The sequence below is a fragment of the Elgaria multicarinata genome, chromosome 5 (assembly GCF_023053635.1).
Source record: "Elgaria multicarinata webbii isolate HBS135686 ecotype San Diego chromosome 5, rElgMul1.1.pri, whole genome shotgun sequence".
Classification (NCBI taxonomy): domain Eukaryota; kingdom Metazoa; phylum Chordata; class Lepidosauria; order Squamata; family Anguidae; genus Elgaria; species Elgaria multicarinata.
In genome coordinates this window covers 68,750,039-68,768,581 of record NC_086175.1, presented here as the reverse complement: position 1 = coordinate 68,768,581, position 18,543 = coordinate 68,750,039, and the positions used below count along the sequence as shown (strand labels likewise).

General features: G+C 40.8%; 1 protein-coding gene across 2 annotated transcripts; it reads left to right on the top strand.

Moving 5' to 3' along the window:
• The first annotated feature begins 1,672 nt into the window (after nt 1–1,672).
• On the top strand, nt 1,673–11,821 carry GATD3 (glutamine amidotransferase class 1 domain containing 3). Of its 2 annotated transcripts, XM_063126563.1 has the most exons (8): nt 1,673–1,861; nt 4,445–4,497; nt 4,711–4,824; nt 5,311–5,430; nt 6,096–6,188; nt 8,022–8,178; nt 9,558–9,693; nt 11,810–11,821. In XM_063126563.1, exons 1-7 carry the CDS (start codon nt 1,718–1,720, stop codon nt 9,684–9,686), a joined length of 810 nt encoding a protein of 269 aa, XP_062982633.1. In that variant the 5' UTR covers nt 1,673–1,717; the 3' UTR covers nt 9,687–9,693; nt 11,810–11,821. The 2 variants fall into 2 exon arrangements, with proteins under 2 accessions (XP_062982633.1, XP_062982632.1); XM_063126562.1 differs by lacking the exon at nt 11,810–11,821 and having other exon boundaries at nt 9,558–10,496.
• The last annotated feature ends 6,722 nt before the right edge of the window (nt 11,822–18,543 follow it).

The window sequence follows — 18,543 nt, the reverse complement described above, 5'->3', positions numbered from 1 at the left end:
TATAGTTTGTAACCCTGAGGGCAGGAAGTATCATGCTACTTACCTTGGTAAGCTGCTCTGGTAACTGTTTTGGCTAAAGGGCTAGGTATAAATCCTCCAAATAAATACATTGGTGAATTGGATGAGCCCTGAATCAGGGGGAGTGATTATGTAATCAGGAGTGCCTGAGATGGAAGAGCAAATGGGTCTCCTCTCCTTTCGCAAGTCAAGGCGTGTTATATCAAGGCTGGCCTCTGAGGCAAAAAAATAAAGTCTACAAGTGTCTCCCTGGGAGTAAGAATACAACAATAATAAATTAATCAACAGTTTGCTTCCTTTTCAATAATTAGCTGCTTGAAGCAGCCACCTTACTTGGCCTAATGAGAGATTATCTTGACATGACGTGTGATTGCTAAAATAATCTTTGGAGGCTCTTCTATGGGTGCTGCCACTCACAAAGGTGCAATCGGTGGCTGTCAGGGAAAGAGGCTTCTCCTCAGTGCCCCCCCCCCCAATTTGTGGAAATTCAGAAATCTGGCATCTTCATTCTGTTCATTTAGTCCCTAGGTGTCACAAAATATAAATACCTAGAAACTTCACTCAATGAAGGTAATGAATAAATGCAAGAGAAGAAACAAGAATTGAGATGGTAAGAATAGCGTTTGTCAGGATGAAACAATTGCTATATAATTGCAATCTTAATCTTGTGCTAAGGATTGAGATGGTAAAATGTTGTGTTTTCAGAATTATTTTATAGAGTGGAGGCTTGGACACTGAAGACATTTTTTTTTGAGTGGGGGGGGGAAACCAGATCTTTCGAAATGTGAATATACTGATGTATGTTGAAGATATGATGGACTGACCAAGTAACAAATGATGATGCACTACATAGAGTAAGCAAGCAAATGGGATTAATAAATATCACCATCAGAAGAAAATTAGTATATTGGTCATATTATCCAAGGGGAAAAAATGCAAAATTGAAGGGAAAAGATCAGTGGGAAGAAGACAAACATCATAGCTAAAGAACTTGAGGGAATGGTACAGCAGTAAATCTATACAATTACTTAGAGCAGCAGCATCAAAAATAAAAATAGCTGTGATGATAGCTAACCTCTGATAGGAGAAGGCAGCTTAAGAAGGTTAAGACCTTTTAAAGCAGGCATTTAATTTCTAATCTGGTGGTCTGGTTATTAAACTGGCTCTTTAATATTTTGAAACATTCTGTATTTGAAATTGTTGTATTTATTGTTTTGGGATTTAGTTTTGTTCTTTTTGATCGTAAACCATCCGGAGGGCATCTGCGTATATAAATTTAGGAAAGAGAAAGTGGAGAGCTGACAAAGGGGCGTACCCAATGGGCTGCATTCATTTTAGTGGGTCTACTCTTAAGTAGTACAAGACACGCACCCACCCACCCAAAGCAGGCAGCGCAGCGTGGTCTTGTGGAGCTCTGATAGCACATGTCTAACGAGCACATGGCCTAATTAGAAGCCAGGCGCTGGGAGGAACTTGAAGCCGCCTCAGTCGTCCTTCAGCGTCATCAAAGCGGCTGCAGTGAGAGAAGCCTCCTCGCCTCTAGCAGGCGCTGTTGCGCTGCCGCCCGGCCCGGCCCATAGAGACGCCCCTCAAGCGCTCCTTAGCCGCTGGGGCCAGTTACGCTGTCCGCGTCTTCCCCGCCGCGCCGTCTTGCTCCTGCGGCTCTTTCCCCTTCAAGCCCTGCTGAACTGCAGCAGCGATGTTGAGCGCCAGGTTGGCGAGCTGCAGGCCGCCGCTCTTGTCCTCGGCGCTGCTGTTGCTGAGGGTTGCCCCGGGCGGCCACGCTGCTGCGGCTGCGTTTCATGCTTCGGCGCAGCGCCTTCGCGGGGCCAACGTCGCGGTGGTGAGTCCACAGCTGCCACCGGCACCAGGCAAACAAGCGCAGCGGCAGGCTGCCAGGAGTACGAGTCGTCAGCTAGGCGCGAGGAGAGGATGGGCTCCTCCCTGCTTTGTGCCCTAAAGCGCGGGGGCAGCCTTCACGCGGTAGCTGTTGCCACTTTCCTTGCGCGGCTCGGGGTTCCTGTGCTTTTCACAGCGGCGGCGCAGGCAGAAATCCAACAGGTTAAGAGCCTCACGCTCCCTTCCCCCAGATGCAGTGCAAATCCGCATGCCTTGAATTTCTGCCTGTCCTGCAGGCATTGAACGCGCAGGAGGGTCGCCTTGATGAGGTATTAACACCGCTATGCTTTTAAAGGCTGCTTTGGGGCGTTTTGGGGTCACTTATTAGATTGTAAGCCTATGCGGCAGGGTCTTGCTATTTACTGTGTTATCTGTACAGCACCATGTACATTGATGGTGCTATATAAATAAATAATAATAATAATAATAATAACCTTGTTAGTCGTGGAAAGAGACAGGCGAGCTGCAGTGCCAGGGTCTGGTTTAAAACACAATCCTATGCATGGTTATTCAGAAGTAATTTCCGGAGGAGTAGCTCTGTTACTCTGCTGCAAGCAAAATAACAAAGAATCTCGTGGCACCTTGAAGAACAGTAAATTCATTGCTCCGCAAGCTCTCAGAAATAAATTTGGCTATGTTTCGTGGAGCTTACTCCTTAGTAAGTGTATTTAGGATTGTATTCTTAGTTGCAATCTGAGTTATTTGTTTTATTTCTATTTAAACTGTATAGCCTGCTTTACCACCACATGCTCTTCCTCTCAAAGTAGCTCACGCTAAAACATATAAAAACATAAAACTTCATGAAACCAATTTCTTGAGCAACAAGAAGAAGGGGGGGCGGTGAAGCAACATTTCAGTCTTGCTTTATAGTTTCAGTATTGGTCCAGGGCTAAGTATTTGACACACATGAGAAATTTGGGTGGCCTTAAAATATTGGACTTGAGGATTAGCAAAGCCCTTTGCCCTAGTCAGTGGCCGACTTTGATAAAGAGAGGTTCAGGGAAATAAATTTGCCTAGAAACCTAACTAAATTAATCTATCCTTTCCTGAGAATTTATATAGTCTGTCTGTGTCTGTCAGAGAGATGCCTAAATACTTCCAGCGAAGGAGAGCCCACCGCTTTCCTGAGACAGCTTGTTCCACTGCCAAACATCTCTCACTGTTAGGAAGTTTCTCATAGTGTGTGGCTGAAATCTGCTCCCCTGCAATTTCCACCCAGTTGTTCTAGTCCTGCCCTCTGGAGCAACAGAGAACAACTCTGCTCCCTCTTCTGCGTGACAGCCTTTCAGATATTTGACGACTGATTTCGTGTCTCCTTTTCGCCTTGTCTTTCCCAATGTACTCTAATCTGTGAAAGTTTATACTATAATTCACGCGTTAGTCTTTATGGCTCTACAAGACTCTTTTTCTTTTGCACCAGACTAGCAGGACCACCTCTCTGGAAATAACCTACAGAATTGGAGAACAGATGTGTTCTCTGTTGACACATTTTATTTATTTATTACATTTATATTCCACCTTTCCTCCAAAGAGTCCAAGGCAGCATACATGATTCTCTTCCTCCGCTTCTCCATTTTATACTTATTACAATAAACCTGTGAGGTAAGTTAGGCTGAGAATCAGTGACTGGCCCAAAGTCACCCAGTGAGTTTCATGGCAGAGTGGGGTCTAGAACCTAGGTCTCTTTCATCTTAAATTCCTTCCATCAGGGGCAGGTAACTCGTGGCTTTTCAGATCTTGTTGGGCTGTAACTCCCATCAACCTTGGCCAATATCTCTAATAGTGGGCCATGATGGGAGTTGTAATCCAACGACATCTGGAGGGCCACACATGCAAACCTTGTTGTTTTTAATGGAGCTTACTCCCAGATAAGTGTATAGGATTGGAGTTTTACTTCCAAATGCATTTTTACTCCAGTTGTAATGTTGTGTCATTATTTAAGAGTGTAGCCAAAGCACACCCTACCCTCTGTAGAAATTAAGAACATTTCTACAATCCATATGGAAAACTAGAGCTCATAATTATGTTTACATGAAATCTGAGAATGGTGGTGCGTCATTACAATTAGTGAGTAGTGTTCATGATGGTAATACCATGCAGATGGGAGTTGCAAAGTAAGTGCTGATAGAAACTCAGAAGGCTGGGTCTGCTGGGAAGAAGAAATTCTATCCCTTCTTATACTTAGAAATTTTAGCCCTGCTAAAATGTCTGTGGGCTTTATTAAGCATGCGTAGGATTGCAGCCTTAACATTGGTTAATTTAAAGTAAGTGTGCTTAAGATCACAGCCAAGTCTGAAATGTGGATTACTAGGAATAGGTTGTCCCATGTTATACTTACGTTTTTCAACTATGTTAATTGTGTTAATTATGTTGATAGCAGTTTTATCTGATAACCCTATGGCTGCCATTATTTTATCTCCAAATGTATTTGTTCCCTCATAATATGTGATCTTGGACATAAAGAAAAACAACAATTTAGTGGTCAACCAGGTGCCTACAAATCACTATTCTGATTTTCTTTTTGCAGGTCCTTTCTGGATGTGGTGTTTATGATGGTACTGAAATCCATGAAGCCTCAGCGTAAGCATATTTCTATAATCATAGCCCCCCTCAAATAATGGTCAGTTGTAGTGATCAAAAAACAGTTTAGTTACCCAGACATTTCAATGTTAGATGACTTCTCACTTGAGTATTTTGAATAGTCATTCTCCCTTCCCGATATTTTGGTTATAAGGTAAAATTAATTTTATCATGATCCTTATTTTGCTCCTTCCTCTCTTATATCTTTCATAGCATATTGGTCCATTTGAGTCGTGGAGGAGCCAGTGTGCAGATGTATGCTCCAAATATTTCTCAGATGCATGTTATTGACCACAGCAAAGGGCAGCCAGTTGGGGGTGAAACAAGGTAAGAGCTAATTTACAGTATACTACACGATAGTCTCTTTCTGTACACAATATATATTGGAAGCATTCTCTGTTGGAAGCCGAGCTGTCTGAAATAGGGCTATTCTAAATCCCTGCTTTCCAGATTGTCTCTTCCATCCAGATTTAATATGTAGCATTCCTGTTTTTCTGATCATATTTCTCATTGTTCTGAACACTCCTTCAATCCATTTAAATATGACTCTGCAGTATTAAAGACTTTACAAATAAGTTCAGTAACTTACTATGCAACATCAGTCTGTAAGAGATGTATAGAGACTTTTAAATGTGATGATTCTTTTAAAGCTTTGTTATTCACAATGTATGTTTGCCAACATATGTGTATTTTTCATTACTTGAAGCTATTAAGTGCACTGTGCTTTTGGGTTCTTTGAAAACAGTACTCTGTATTTTCTATTTGTGCGCCCACACTGCCATTGCACTTCTCTTTGTACTCTTTGCCCCCAAGAAATGTCCTGGTAGAATCGGCGAGGATCGCTCGTGGTAAAGTTGCAGACTTGGCTAAACTTACTGCAAAGGAACATGATGCTGTGATATTTCCTGGAGGTTTTGGAGCTGCTAAAAACCTGTGAGTATTTAATTGTACAAACTACCACACTATACTTTATTATTACAGCTGTTTATATGGAATTCCATGTTTTATAAGGATAAATGGTGCAAGCAAACTTAGAATACTGTGTACAGTTCTGGTCATAGCTGCTGGGGCGAGCAGGGAGGGGGCACTGAGATGCCACCCACACGCCAATGAAAGGAAGGGCATTTGTTTTCTTTACCTGTATTTCCCCAAGATGGAAGGGAAAGGAACCTCTTGTGCAAGCACTTAAGTCATTGCTGATTCCTAGAGGGACGCCTGCTTTCTCTGACATTTTCTTGGCAGACTTTGCAGCGGGGTGTCGCAATTACCTTTCCCCCAGCTAGCTGGGTTCTCATTTTACCGACCTCGGAAGGATGGAAGGCTGAGTCGACCTGAGCCGGCTGCCTGAGAACCAGCTTCTGCTGGGATTGAACTCAGGCCGTGGGGAGAGTTTTGGTTGCAGTAACTGCTGCTTACCACTCTGCACCACACGAGGCTTTCGTATTTCCCCAAGATGGAAGGGTTTTGGTTTTTTTTGTTACCTTAATAGTTATTTTTTACTGTACCTTTTTTAACAACAACACCTTGGTGTTTATGCCATACAAATATTAGGAATAATATATTCTATGCCATAAAATTGGTTTCTTTTGTTGTGGCAGGTCTACCTTTGCTGTGGATGGGAAAGACTGTAAAGTGAACAAAGAAGTTGAACGTGTTCTAAAGGATTTCTACAAATCTGGGAAACCCATTGGGTAGGTAAGCTTTAACAGCATATATTGAGTTTTTACCTGACCCAGAATAGTTGTTTTAAATGGATATTGTATCTAATCTCTTTTTATGCTTTTAAATTGTGTACATCAGTTTTTAATGTTCAGTATTTTAATCTTTGTAAACCACCCAGAGAGCTTTGGCTATGGGGCAGTATATAAAAGTAAATAATAATAATAAGGTGATGGAGCATTTCAAAAGAGCCTTCTGTGAGGTAAACAAAATTCATGTTATTTGAAATGCTACAAACCTGCCTTCAGCCAAAGGTTTGCAACTCTGCGAGTCAAACTGAGCCCACCGGCTTTGGGTTGTTGTTTTTTGCTATCTTGTCGGGACTGCAGAAATAGGGTTGTCAAGCAATTGACAGGTTACAATAGATGATTAATGGGCTGCTTTGGGCTGGATAGATCACAAATTGGGCAGGGCAGTCCTGCTGAATAAGACCAAAGCTCAATCTAATCTAGCATCCTGCTTCCCACATGGCCAATCGGATGCCTCTGGGAAGACCACAAGCAGGACGTGAGGGCAATGGTTCAAAAGATTTCCTATTCACTTCCTTCACTGCCTCCTGGCTTCTAGACTTACTTCACCCAGTCCCATGTGAATATTCTACATTCCATTATTAGGTCCTAATTTCCCCCAGGCATTATTTCCTCCACCATGTTGCCTGAGGTCCCTATTCTCATGTCACTGCCTACCTGTCCCCCTTCCTGCTGCCTCTGGGCTTTCTTCAAGTCAGTTTCTCAGCGTTCATCCTCCCTATCTACTTAACATTTCCGTTTTAGTTTTCCCCTTCCTGCTAACAGTACAGAGTTTCTCCAGTTTAAGACCTGGATGAACATTCCCAGGTGCCAAATTTTTTCACCTAATAACCAGTGTTATTTGTATTTACTTTAAAATGCCAAACAAAGCATTTTTGGCAAATACAAGAAATGGTTTCCTGGTCTCTCTCTCTTAACGAAAAGCATCTGGAAGCAGCTGCTTTCAAGAATGGGAGGGGTGGGGGAAGCATGGGAATGAACTTCTAAACACATTTTCCTCTGGCTGTTTTTCCAGTAAACATTGTTCTTTCCAGCTGAGCTTTAACTTGTGGGTGGGAAAAAAGCTGGAGTGGTAGTTATTTTCAGAGGCAGAAATAGCCAGGGAGGTAGTTATTTTCAGAGTTCTTACCCTATACGTAAGAACAACCATACTGGATGAGACCAAGGGTCCCTCTAGTCTAGCATTCTGTTCACACAGTGTCCAACGAGTGGTCAACTGGGAATCACAAGCAGGACACGTGTTCAACAGCACCCTACTGCTCATGCTCCCAGCAACTGGTGTACATAGGCATACCGTCTCCAATACTGGCGGTAGCACATAGCCATCAGGATTGTTCCTCCTCCAGCAAGAGCTGTTTTCATTAAAAAAAAAATTGAGTCTGCTACATGCATCTCCTGTGTAATGTCTAGTTTGGCCCTTAAATGATTGTGAATGCTTTTACTAGTTGTTGACAGCAACATCTAGTTCTTAGATTTTAATAAAGTAAGTGTTACAGCAATATTGTAAAATAATAATAAAATAATAATAATAAGCTTGCTGTAACACTAGCAGCTGCATCCTTGAAGTCTGAAGATACTTTTTTTCCTTTGCCTTCCTGATTTTGTTGGACTAAGACTGCTGCTGTTGCTTTGTGACTTTACTGACTTTTGTTCCTTTTAGTGTGTGCTGAATTTTTTTAAGGAAAGCAAGGTGCAAATACAGTCTGACTTTGCATAAGACAGTAAATCCTCTTACGATTGAACCTAAGTGGAGATTATGGGTCTGCTTTCTTTTAGTCTGTGCTGCATTTCACCAGTCTTGGCTGCAAAGGTTCTTCCTGGTACTGAAGTCACTGTAGGACATGAAGAAGAACAAGGTGGTAAGTGGCCTTATGCTGGAACTGCTGAGGCCATTAAAGCACTGGGAGGAAAACATCACATCAGAGAAGTCACAATATCCTTTTTTTGCTGGATTAAGACAGAAATGAAAAATGTCTTTGCCTCCCTACATCCTATCTTAGGAACTCCCATCCAGTACGCATGTTTGGAAGCAAATTCTACTTAAATGGATTTGGGTTGAGGAGGTCAGTATATAAGACCTCACAAAGCTCTACATCTTTATACAGAAGTGAAAAACATTCAGCAATACATGGCTGGGACCCAAGGGCATTCCACTGATACATACCATTAATAGTATAAGTTACATTGTTGAAACCTTTCTCAGTTTCCCAAATTTTCAACAATTAGGACAGCTAGGTGAATTAGTGGTGGTACACTTCAGAAGTATGGTAACATTTTAATCGATTGAATTTTTCTCAAACATTGTGTCTGGGGAAGTAAGTTAAAGCATTTTTACCTTGCTGTTCAGCCAAAAAGGGCTCCCAGAGCAGTTGACAAAAATGATTAGATGGTCCCTGCCCTCAGGCTCATGATATAAAGAACACAAGGACAGGGACTGGAAAAGAGGATGGAAAAAATGGTGGTAGCAATTGGTAGCAATTACTATAAAGTTATTACACCCACTCAAAAAGTCTTTCTTGCAGGCATCAGTTGCTGTCAGGGCCCCACCCCCTTTGTGCGTGTCGTTCACCTCCACTGGTCTCCTTTAGCTGTCAGATATACAGAGCAATGATGGGGTTTGGTAAAGTTATGCACGTTTCAAGGCAGAGCAAGGAGTCACAGAGATTGGTAAAGATACACACATTTCAAGGCAGAGTAGAGGATCAGTAAATATATGCAAATATATGCAAAGCAGAGCAATAAAGCAGAAGGGAAAACCACACAAATTTAATTGCAGCGGATTTTCAAATATGTGTACTTGCACAAGACCGAAAAAATAATGAAAGGTTGTGAACATGCTCAGGACACTCTCTGGTGTCCTTTTTTCTCCATTTTTAGGAGCACAGGGTGGAGGGCACTGGCAAGGGAGGGCAGCAGCTCTAGCAAAACTGTGAGGAGTGGCACGGATTTTTTGCTGCTCTCGCCAGGTGGCTCTCTAGCCATTCCCGGCAACCCATGATGAAGGCGTCCTGCCTGGTTCGGGCATCACAACAAGCCACTCTGAACAACCCAACAACTAGCCATGAGTTCCCAGGGTGCCTTTTTCATGGAAAACAATCCACAATGAAAAAACCCCTCCAGGTTCAGACGTCACCACAAGCTACTTTGGAGCAACCCATGGTGACAGCTCACTGTGGCATATAGTGTTGTGCGATCCAGGTCAGTGACATAAAGGTTGACAGATTGCATTCTGGGCTTTAGTTGGATGGTTCTTGAAAGGCCTGTGTTCTGTAGCTTTGTTTAGTCACTGTATTTTCCTTAACTGTCCTCTATGAAGCCCATGTGGACACAAAACACAAGGTGGTAACTACCCCAGCATTTATGTGTGAAACCGAACTGCATCACATCTTTGATGGCATTGGGGCTATGGTAAAAAATGTGCTGAAACTGACAGGAAAATGAAATCTATGTTATTCATAGCAGTAACAATAGATTTTAGTAAGGTTGCAGTCCTGATGATACTGACTTGGCAAGGGACCTAGGATTGCATTGGACTGAGTTGCTTAAATTTCTAACACTGGAACAGCGTAAGCGTGTTGAATCATGATTCCTTCCTTATTTCAACAGCACTCTTTGAAACTTCATGAAGACAGCTGACAAATTGTTTATTATTCTGGAGACATTTGCTGCATAACATGTTTTACTTGATAGTGGCTCCATTAGGCAATTAAAATGAATATTATGACCTCTTAGAATTTTTCTGATCACTTTTTCTGCCTTTTCAGGGACTGCAGGTTATATGGTCCCAGTAGTTACAATGTTACTGTGGAAATCATAACAAGGTGCACAAATTAGTGATCTGAACATTGTAGAACTTGACATTAGTATTCCCTGTATGGTGTAGTCTCCAGTGAATGGAATGTGTGAATCAAGAATAGCAAAATTAGGGTTTCATTTCTTGGGGCTAAATCTTTGGGCTAACTCTTTGGACTATAACATTTTTGGGATTCATCTCCAACCTAAATAAAGAGAAAAATTCTAGTAATTTGAAAATATGAGTATGTGGTTGCGTATACATGGCATAAAATGTGACATTACAAAATTTCTTGATAAAGATTGCAGCTCTCATCAGAATCTATACAGCAAGAATAAAATAATAAATTCCTGACTGGGCCAGTGTGTTTAGATTATCTTGCACAATTACTTGGCGGAATTCTAATTGAATGGATTTTTATTTTTATTTTTTTGCAAATAAATTACTATCATTTGAAAGCTTCTGCCTGAATGTTTTTGGAGCATGCAATAAGAGTTCTGAATCAACAAAGAAATACAGGCGAAAACTAAACAAATGACAGAAGAAAGGATTGAGATGAAAAAGTGTATCCCTAATGAACAGCAGGCCATAATGCAAGTAACAGAGGGAAAGATCCCATCTTTTTGTTTGAAATGGCAGCTCAAGCCCCTCCTAGGCAGCAGATCTGCTATCAGAAAGAGTTCCAACTTGCTATTTCCGTAACAGGCTAGCGGCCTTGCTATAGTAGAGTGCTCTAGGGAAAGTGAGTAATATTTCTTACTGTGGCTGTTGAAATATTGCCCAGAGAACATCATAGGAAACAGCTCTCTTTTTAACAATTAGCTCAGTTTCCTGTATTAATATCCACTTACCAAAGCAGTTCCATACATTGTTGCATACATTTATTTATTTATTTATTTAGAAATGTGTTTTGTGTGTGCGCACTGGGTTTTGTATGGCAAGAATGTAAAATTTGGGCACCATCTATTAAGTAAATATTGCACATCCACTACTTCAGCTGCTTAAATAATAACTTGGCCTTATTCCCAGGCAGAGGATATTCTAATATAGGCGGGAAAAATCCTTCACAGAGGTTGTTCTACAATAGGATCTTTGTGCATTGTTTTGAGAAGTCTTGACAAATTGACAAGGGGATTTTACTGGGGATTTCCATGCTTTAAAGAAGATATCAATCAATTGGCAGGTGAAATGTACACATCATGCTTCCTTGTCTACACTTCAAGTACTAAATCCATAAGGACAAAAACTGGGATTCTACACTATTACCAAAGCAGAAGATCTTATCTACACTTAAGCTTTAATCTATTTCATAGAGCCAGTTTCCCCTATATGCTCGGTATTTCTCAGAGAATTCTTAGGGATTAGTTTTGCTTACTATACTGTTGACCTAGACTGCAAAGCAGCGAGCAAATACTGTATATCATGATCTAGTTATGATGGGCTCTTCTTAACATTACATACACAGGCACTTAACTTACTGTGGAAAATGGTATTTTTCAGGGGAGAGGGAGGGACTAGGGCTTAGGGTAGAGGACATGCTTTCCATGCAAAAGGCCCCAGGTTCGAATCCTGCCATTTCAAGTTAAAAGGGTCAGATAGAAGGTGGTAGAGAAGAGCTCTCTGCCCAAGCAGACTTACCCCCAGGTAAGTCTGCACAGGATTGCAGTCCTAAATGCTGACTTATAGCTCCTCTTAACAGCTGAGATCATGCAAATCCTATCCAGGGGAGCAGAACTCTGATAGTGGGGTAAATTGTGCCAATATTCTATAGGTTTCATACCAGCTGTATGTTCAATGGAAAAAGCTCAGGGCTCAGACATTGGTAGGCAATTAATGTGATGCTTTGCAGTACCTGCAAATCTCTCACTGGTACTATGTACTTGATTATACACCCTTAAACCTTGGCAAACAGCAAAATGCACCTGTGCAGTGTGGGATTAAAAACACACACCTATACGTCCCCAGCAACATCCTGCAAATCCAATATCATCCACACCTATGCATTTCACATCAGGTGGCATCTTTAATATGACTTACCCAAAATATTGCATCCTAAAATGGAATCTGCTGTATTGCACTGATGCAGAGGAAGTCGTTGCTATGGTTTTGTAAATAATATTACCTATGATTGCCAGCAAAAATATTCAAAATTTTCTGCTCTCCTTCCTACAGGGAATAATTGGCCAACATATTTGGGTGCCCTAAAATGTCTACATATTCAAAACCTTTCCGATTCTCTAAATTGTGCTGGGAGTATAATAGTTACAATCCCTTTATATATTTATAATAAGGGTGCTCCCAAAACTGCATCCTACAAATTGGATTTTAGAACATTTTTGTTGGCTGCATGAGCTATTAAGTTATTCCCAAAATCTTGTGACATATTCCACCCCACACAAATTTCCTGTCCCAAAGTGCACATGATGGTTCATCCACTTTCACAGAGAGAAATCAGGTTCTGTTACTATAGTGTGGTTTATATTTGACTGCAGTTCCTCTTTCTCCCTAAATTCCCTTATCTTCCCCTAAGAGAGAATAGTTTCATGGTTCCCACTGTTGCAATCCTTTCCTTATGCATAGCAATAAATCAGTTTATCTCAAACGATATAGCATCTTTCTTTAAATAGCAGGGAAGCATGTTGGCCTCTTAATAACTGACATTTTAAAAAAGTGATAGCTGAGCCACAGTGGTAACTTCAAGTCCTGATTATTGCAATGAGTTGTGTGTGGGGCTGCCTTTAAGTTTGGTCTAGAAGCTGCAGCTATTGCAGAACGTAGCAGCTTGACTGGAGCTTCTCGGGAGCTGCCCCTTTTCAGCATAGAAACTTAGGAAACTGCTCCAAGCCTGGCCCTTAATATAAGAAGCAGTTTGGCTGAACTATGTCACAACTACTGTATATTCTAACAAAAATCTGTCACCATGGGCACTTGTTATAAATTATTTCATCTCATGCACCTCATTCCCACACATGTAAATAGAACCACCAATGAAGAACTAAGTATGCCAAATGCTTATAGCATAATTAGTTGACATTTCCCTCTCATTCCAGCTTTAACAGAGTTGTCAAGTCTCTTTAATCCCTCCATTTTACTCTCGTTACATGCATGAAAATTGTTAAAATGACCGTTCACAAAAGATGCTTGATAATTAATACTAATTAACACTTGCAGCTTATCAATGTTATTAATACTGCTTTGTGAAAGGCCACTTTTACATGCATTTAGGCTTTAACAGATATTGTCAGTCTACACCTTTATTATTAAATTTTCTTAACCAGAGTTGGTTTTTCCTTCTACACATATGTGGGTGGATGGGTGTAACTCTTGTTTGTCTGCCTCTTTCCACACCTGCCAATTAATCACACTTCTTGCATTAGATGAAGTAGACTGTAGCTCACAAAAGCTTATGCCATAATAAACTTGTTACGGCACACTCCTATGCATAGTTAGTCCTACAACTTCCAGCATGACTAGCTGGAAAATACTGAGAGCTGTACAATATTTTTCTGTCTAATCATGCATAGGACTGCATCCTTTAGTCTTTAAACTGTGTTTTTGCTGCATCAGACTAGCATGGCTACCCCTTCGGAAATCAAACTTATAATTGTCCTACTACGTTTTTTTCTCTAAATGTTGAGTTTTGTTTTTCATATTTAAAAAGAGGATCAATTCCAGCTATTTGTAGCACAACATAGTTTCATATCTTCTTAGACTACAGTCATAGGAGTAGGGAAACATGGTGGGACTTTCCTAGGAAGACGAAGAGAAACTATTGTTGAACAGTTATCTCAAGTTCATAGAAGCGCAAAGAGATGCATTTCTAGCTTCTACATATGACCTTCACCCTTTGTTTCACAGTTTCCAGAATTATATGTAATATCCTCTTAGAAGGGATTAATTAGGGAAATGGTGGGCTTCCATGCACTGCCAGCCAAGACAAGCCATGAATGCCTGCCAACTCATAAACACATTCTTTGGCGTTGACATTGCCAGTTTCTAGCAAGTTGGTTTCTTTTTAAGGGGCTAGTAGTATATAATGTATTTTCTGAGGCAAAAGAAGAAACAGTTCCTGCCCCACCACTTTCTAGATGACTGTTTAATTGTGCAATGAATGTGTGGTTGTTTACTAGTTGTGGGGAATCCAGAAATCTTTCCCCTGATATGTGAAAAGGAAATTGCACTTCAATAATACTAACACTGCACTACTTTGTCATGGGGAAAATGTTATAGTTCTATCTATGTCCCCAACTCCACTCCAACTATATCTTGAGAAATGCAGTTTGGAGTGCTGAGTATCACTGACACGCATAGAATAGTACTCAAGATATCAGTGACCAGTAATTTCCACATGACAGAAGTGTACAAAATTATGCATGCTGTGGCCAGGGAGACATTTTTTCTTCCTGTTTCATAATGCTAGAATCTGGAGTCATCCCATGAAACAAGGATCCTGCATTGAGCAGGGGGTTGGACTCGATGGCCTTGTAGGCCCCTTTCAACTCTGCTATTCTATGATAAGGGTGGGAGATTCAGGACAGATAAAAGGAAATATTTTTCCACACAGCGCATAGTTAAACTATGGAATTCGCTACCACTACATGTGATGGCCAATAATTTGTATGGCTTTTAAAAGGGATTAGACAAATTCATGGAGGATAAAGTTGTCAATTGATACCAGTCCTAGTGACTATATGCTACCTCCAGTATCACAGGCAATATAAACGGGTGTGGGTGTGTCTACTGTGTAAAGAGAATGCTGGACTAGATGGACCTTGGTCTGATCCAACATAACTCTTACATTTTTATGTACTGCACAGTCCAACCAAAGTTAACACAAAGTTCCACATTTCAAAAGGGAGAGAGTTGGGCATGCGTTTAACTTTACCATTTAAGATCAGTTTTACACAAAAGTAAGGCTAAGCTGAAAGTCCTCTTAAAATAACTTCTAGCTTGACATCTAGGGGCTCCAAGGTGATGAAAGGTTCCTCAGAACTTGCCTCCTAGTCTACCTTTTTCACTATGGCTGTTAGCTATTTTGAAGTCCTGGCAGCACTGGAAACAGAGCTGCCTGAAGTTCTGGTGACCAATTTTCTCTAGCTCTCTCAGGATTCCCTAGAGTGAAATGTTATCCGATGCAGCTATATTTTGCCAAGATTCTTTAGCTGATTTCTACGCTGTTGTTCATATAAACAACCAAAGAAGTTTATAAAATAAAAACATCAATTAAAACACAATATGTACTAGAAACCAATAATAGCAGAAAAGCAGTGACAGCATCAAAATCAGGAAAGCAATATAAAGCATGGAAACAGCAGTCAGTCATTCTTAAAGGCTACCTGGATATTTTTTTAATCACCAGCCTTCGGAAAGCCAGCAGGAAGGCGGCTGTATGAACCTCTCTTGGAAGAGTCTCAAAGGGTCAGGGCTGCTATTTGAAGAGGCACTGGTCCTGGAGGAAGCTGACCTCACATCCCTGTAAGGCAGAAACTGGAGGAAGCTCTCATCAGAAGATCTGAAACACTGGGAGGAGGCATTCCCTGAGATAATCAGGAGCTAAGACGTTAGGGCACAATTCTATGCATATCTAGGAGAAAAAAAGTTCTACCATTCCCAGCATGCTCCAGCTAGCATACTTAGTTGGAGGGATGCTGGGAGAGGTAGGACTTTTTCTGTCTGAACATGCATAGGATTGCACCGTTAGGTTGTTTTTTAAAATGGTATGAACCAGCCCTCTCAATTGGGCCCAGAAACAGACTGGCAGCTGGTGCAGATGCTTTAAAACAGGTGGAATATGAGAATATCAGTACACCCACCTGTTGACAGTTGAGCTACATTCTGTGCTATGTGTAGAGAGCATTATCGTAGTCTCATCTGGAAGTCACCACAGTATGAACAAGTGGTCAAGTCTCTATCGTGCAGTAGCCGGCACAGCTAATACATTAGCTAAAACTGATACAAGACACTCCAGGCCACAGTTGTGACCTGGACAAAATAATGTTGGGCGCAGCAATACCCTCAAACTGCAAACCTATCTCTATAGGGGAGTGTAACCCCAGCCAACCAGTCCACTGAGTCTAGTATCATTACCCAACTTATTCGGATTGAGTTTAATTTGATTCATTCTTATGCAGTCTAGTCTACCACTGATTGCATTCCATCACTACACCGTCTCAAAGGAATTTGATGAAATGGAGAAATAGTTCATGCTCCCTGATATTGGGTCACAATCTTGTTTTTAAAAAGGCAAGGAGCACAATATGCAAGTTCACACTGATTGAGACCCTATGAAATATGAGCTTTCCCAGAATGTAACCATGAAAATTGTGGGCAATAGCATTCTCAGGGTGCCCATCAAAGTCTATCATGTTTCTCACAATCATACACTATTTTAATTAATATCGAAATTGCTCATATTACTGGTGTGCTTTAGATTCAAATCTGCTGTGCATGCTCAATTAAGACAGTGCCAGTGGGACACAACCGGATAAGCAGTCCATGACAGCAGCTGTTTTTGTGGGTTAAAAACAATCACGTTATCTACTTACCATTCTAACTGTAGCAGTTGCTACCTAAAAAGGAGAAGTAGGCTTGGGCATGATTGATACAAATGTGCAATATTTGATAGACTTGTGGTTGCAGATTTGTACATAAAGACAGCAGTAAAAATAACTGAAGTGGGCCATTTGGATAATATGGCCACATTAATGGATTGTGTGAACTTGCCCTCAACTTAAGTTGACAGCAACACATAAAAGCTTTATATGAAGTCAAAGAGAGTTACAAGAGTGATTTCCACTTGAAAATAAACACATTCCTTTTCTAATCTACTTAGGTGCCTTAAACACAAATTTATCAGCTCAATCCACAACATAGTATCTATTAAGTAAATCTGGACACACTTTCATTGCATTGGCTTGCTAACAAATGTCTATAAACTGGCTGGAGGGATGCTGGAGGTTGTAGGGCTTTTCCTGTCTAAACATGCATAGAATCACATCTGTGGCTTGTTATGAGATGTGGCATTGCTACACTGCTCAAATACTTGAAGAGCTCCTCTTTGATGCTTAGAGTATTAAAGGAAATTCAGCCTGTTCCTTTGTTCTCTGTATTGATATCAGAGCATATAAAATAGGAAAGTTTATACTTCCTACAGGACTGGTGTAGCTTTCAACAGGTTTCATTTCTAGCATCCATTTGGTTCAAGCCTGAATAATATTCAGCCAAATTCCTGTTTAAAGCTATCTAAGATGGGGGCATCACCGCAACTTGCAATATGGAATGCTGTAGTCTAAAAATCTTTTGTAGGCCCACAGAGTCAGACCCAAAGGTCCACACACCTTTGGTGGTTGTATAGAACCTTGGCCTGAAAATGGTGGTGGCTGTATAGGATCTGGGCCCCAAAAGGGGTCACCTTAAACACCCCGAACCATAATCCATGTTCATGGCTTAAAGAAGAAAATAATCTGCAATTCAAGGTAATTTCAAGCTTTGTTCACAGAGTACTATAGAAACATTTTCTCAATACTCTTTTTGACTTTTGATGTAATCATATATTAAATAAAATACCATTTAAAAAGAAATTCATAACCTAGGCGATGCTTAATTTCTGCAGTGTCTGTTTTGCTACACTACAAAAAGGAGTAAGGAGGTAGGGATAGAAAAGCCCTTCTTGGCTAGAATGTGCCTAGCAGGACACACAGGAGCTGGATGTTTATCCATAGCAAAATTAGGTAACAAATACCCTGGGAGTAACCCAGCGGTACTAAAGACTCCAAAGTCTCATAAGGAAGAGGATACAGGTATTTCACTAGAAGTTCCTCATTTGTACAATCCGTACAATCCATCCTGCACACTCAGGTCCTCTGGGAAGAATTTACTTCAGCCAACAAAAACAAGGCTGACAACTATTACCCAGAGGACCTTTTCTTCTGCTGCTCCCAGTTTGTGGAATGGCTTGCTGGGAGAGATTCGTTAACTTACCAGTCTTCCAGAATTTAAGAAAGCCATAAAGACTGATCTCTTCCAGCAGGCCTACCCAGCTGAATTTTAAGATGCCTTTTTTAATGATGTGCTGCTTTTAATGATGCACTGGTTTTAAATGTTTGAATTAGTTTTATGTACTTTATTGGTTTTTTATTTGTGTTGTACCCCACCTCGATCCAGAGGGAGAGGCGGGTAACAAATAAATATATCATTATTATTGTTTTTACTTTGCCAGTCTTTTGTCAGAAGTGAGTGAATAGTAGTGTGTGTGTGTGTGTGTGATGAAAATGAAGAGTATCTACTTAGAGATTTCGTAACTTGGAATTTTGTTCATTAGGTAGAACTGGGCACATGCAACCCATTTTGTTACAGTTATATTCAAACTTGGGATGGGCCATGAGCATCTATCACTGCTGCTGCAAAACCTGCATCTGACAAATGTTTAAATCAGACCTACGGCTGCCATTCTGGCACAATGATAAGAAACTCACCTCTGTGTATAGACAATGTATTCAAAACTTT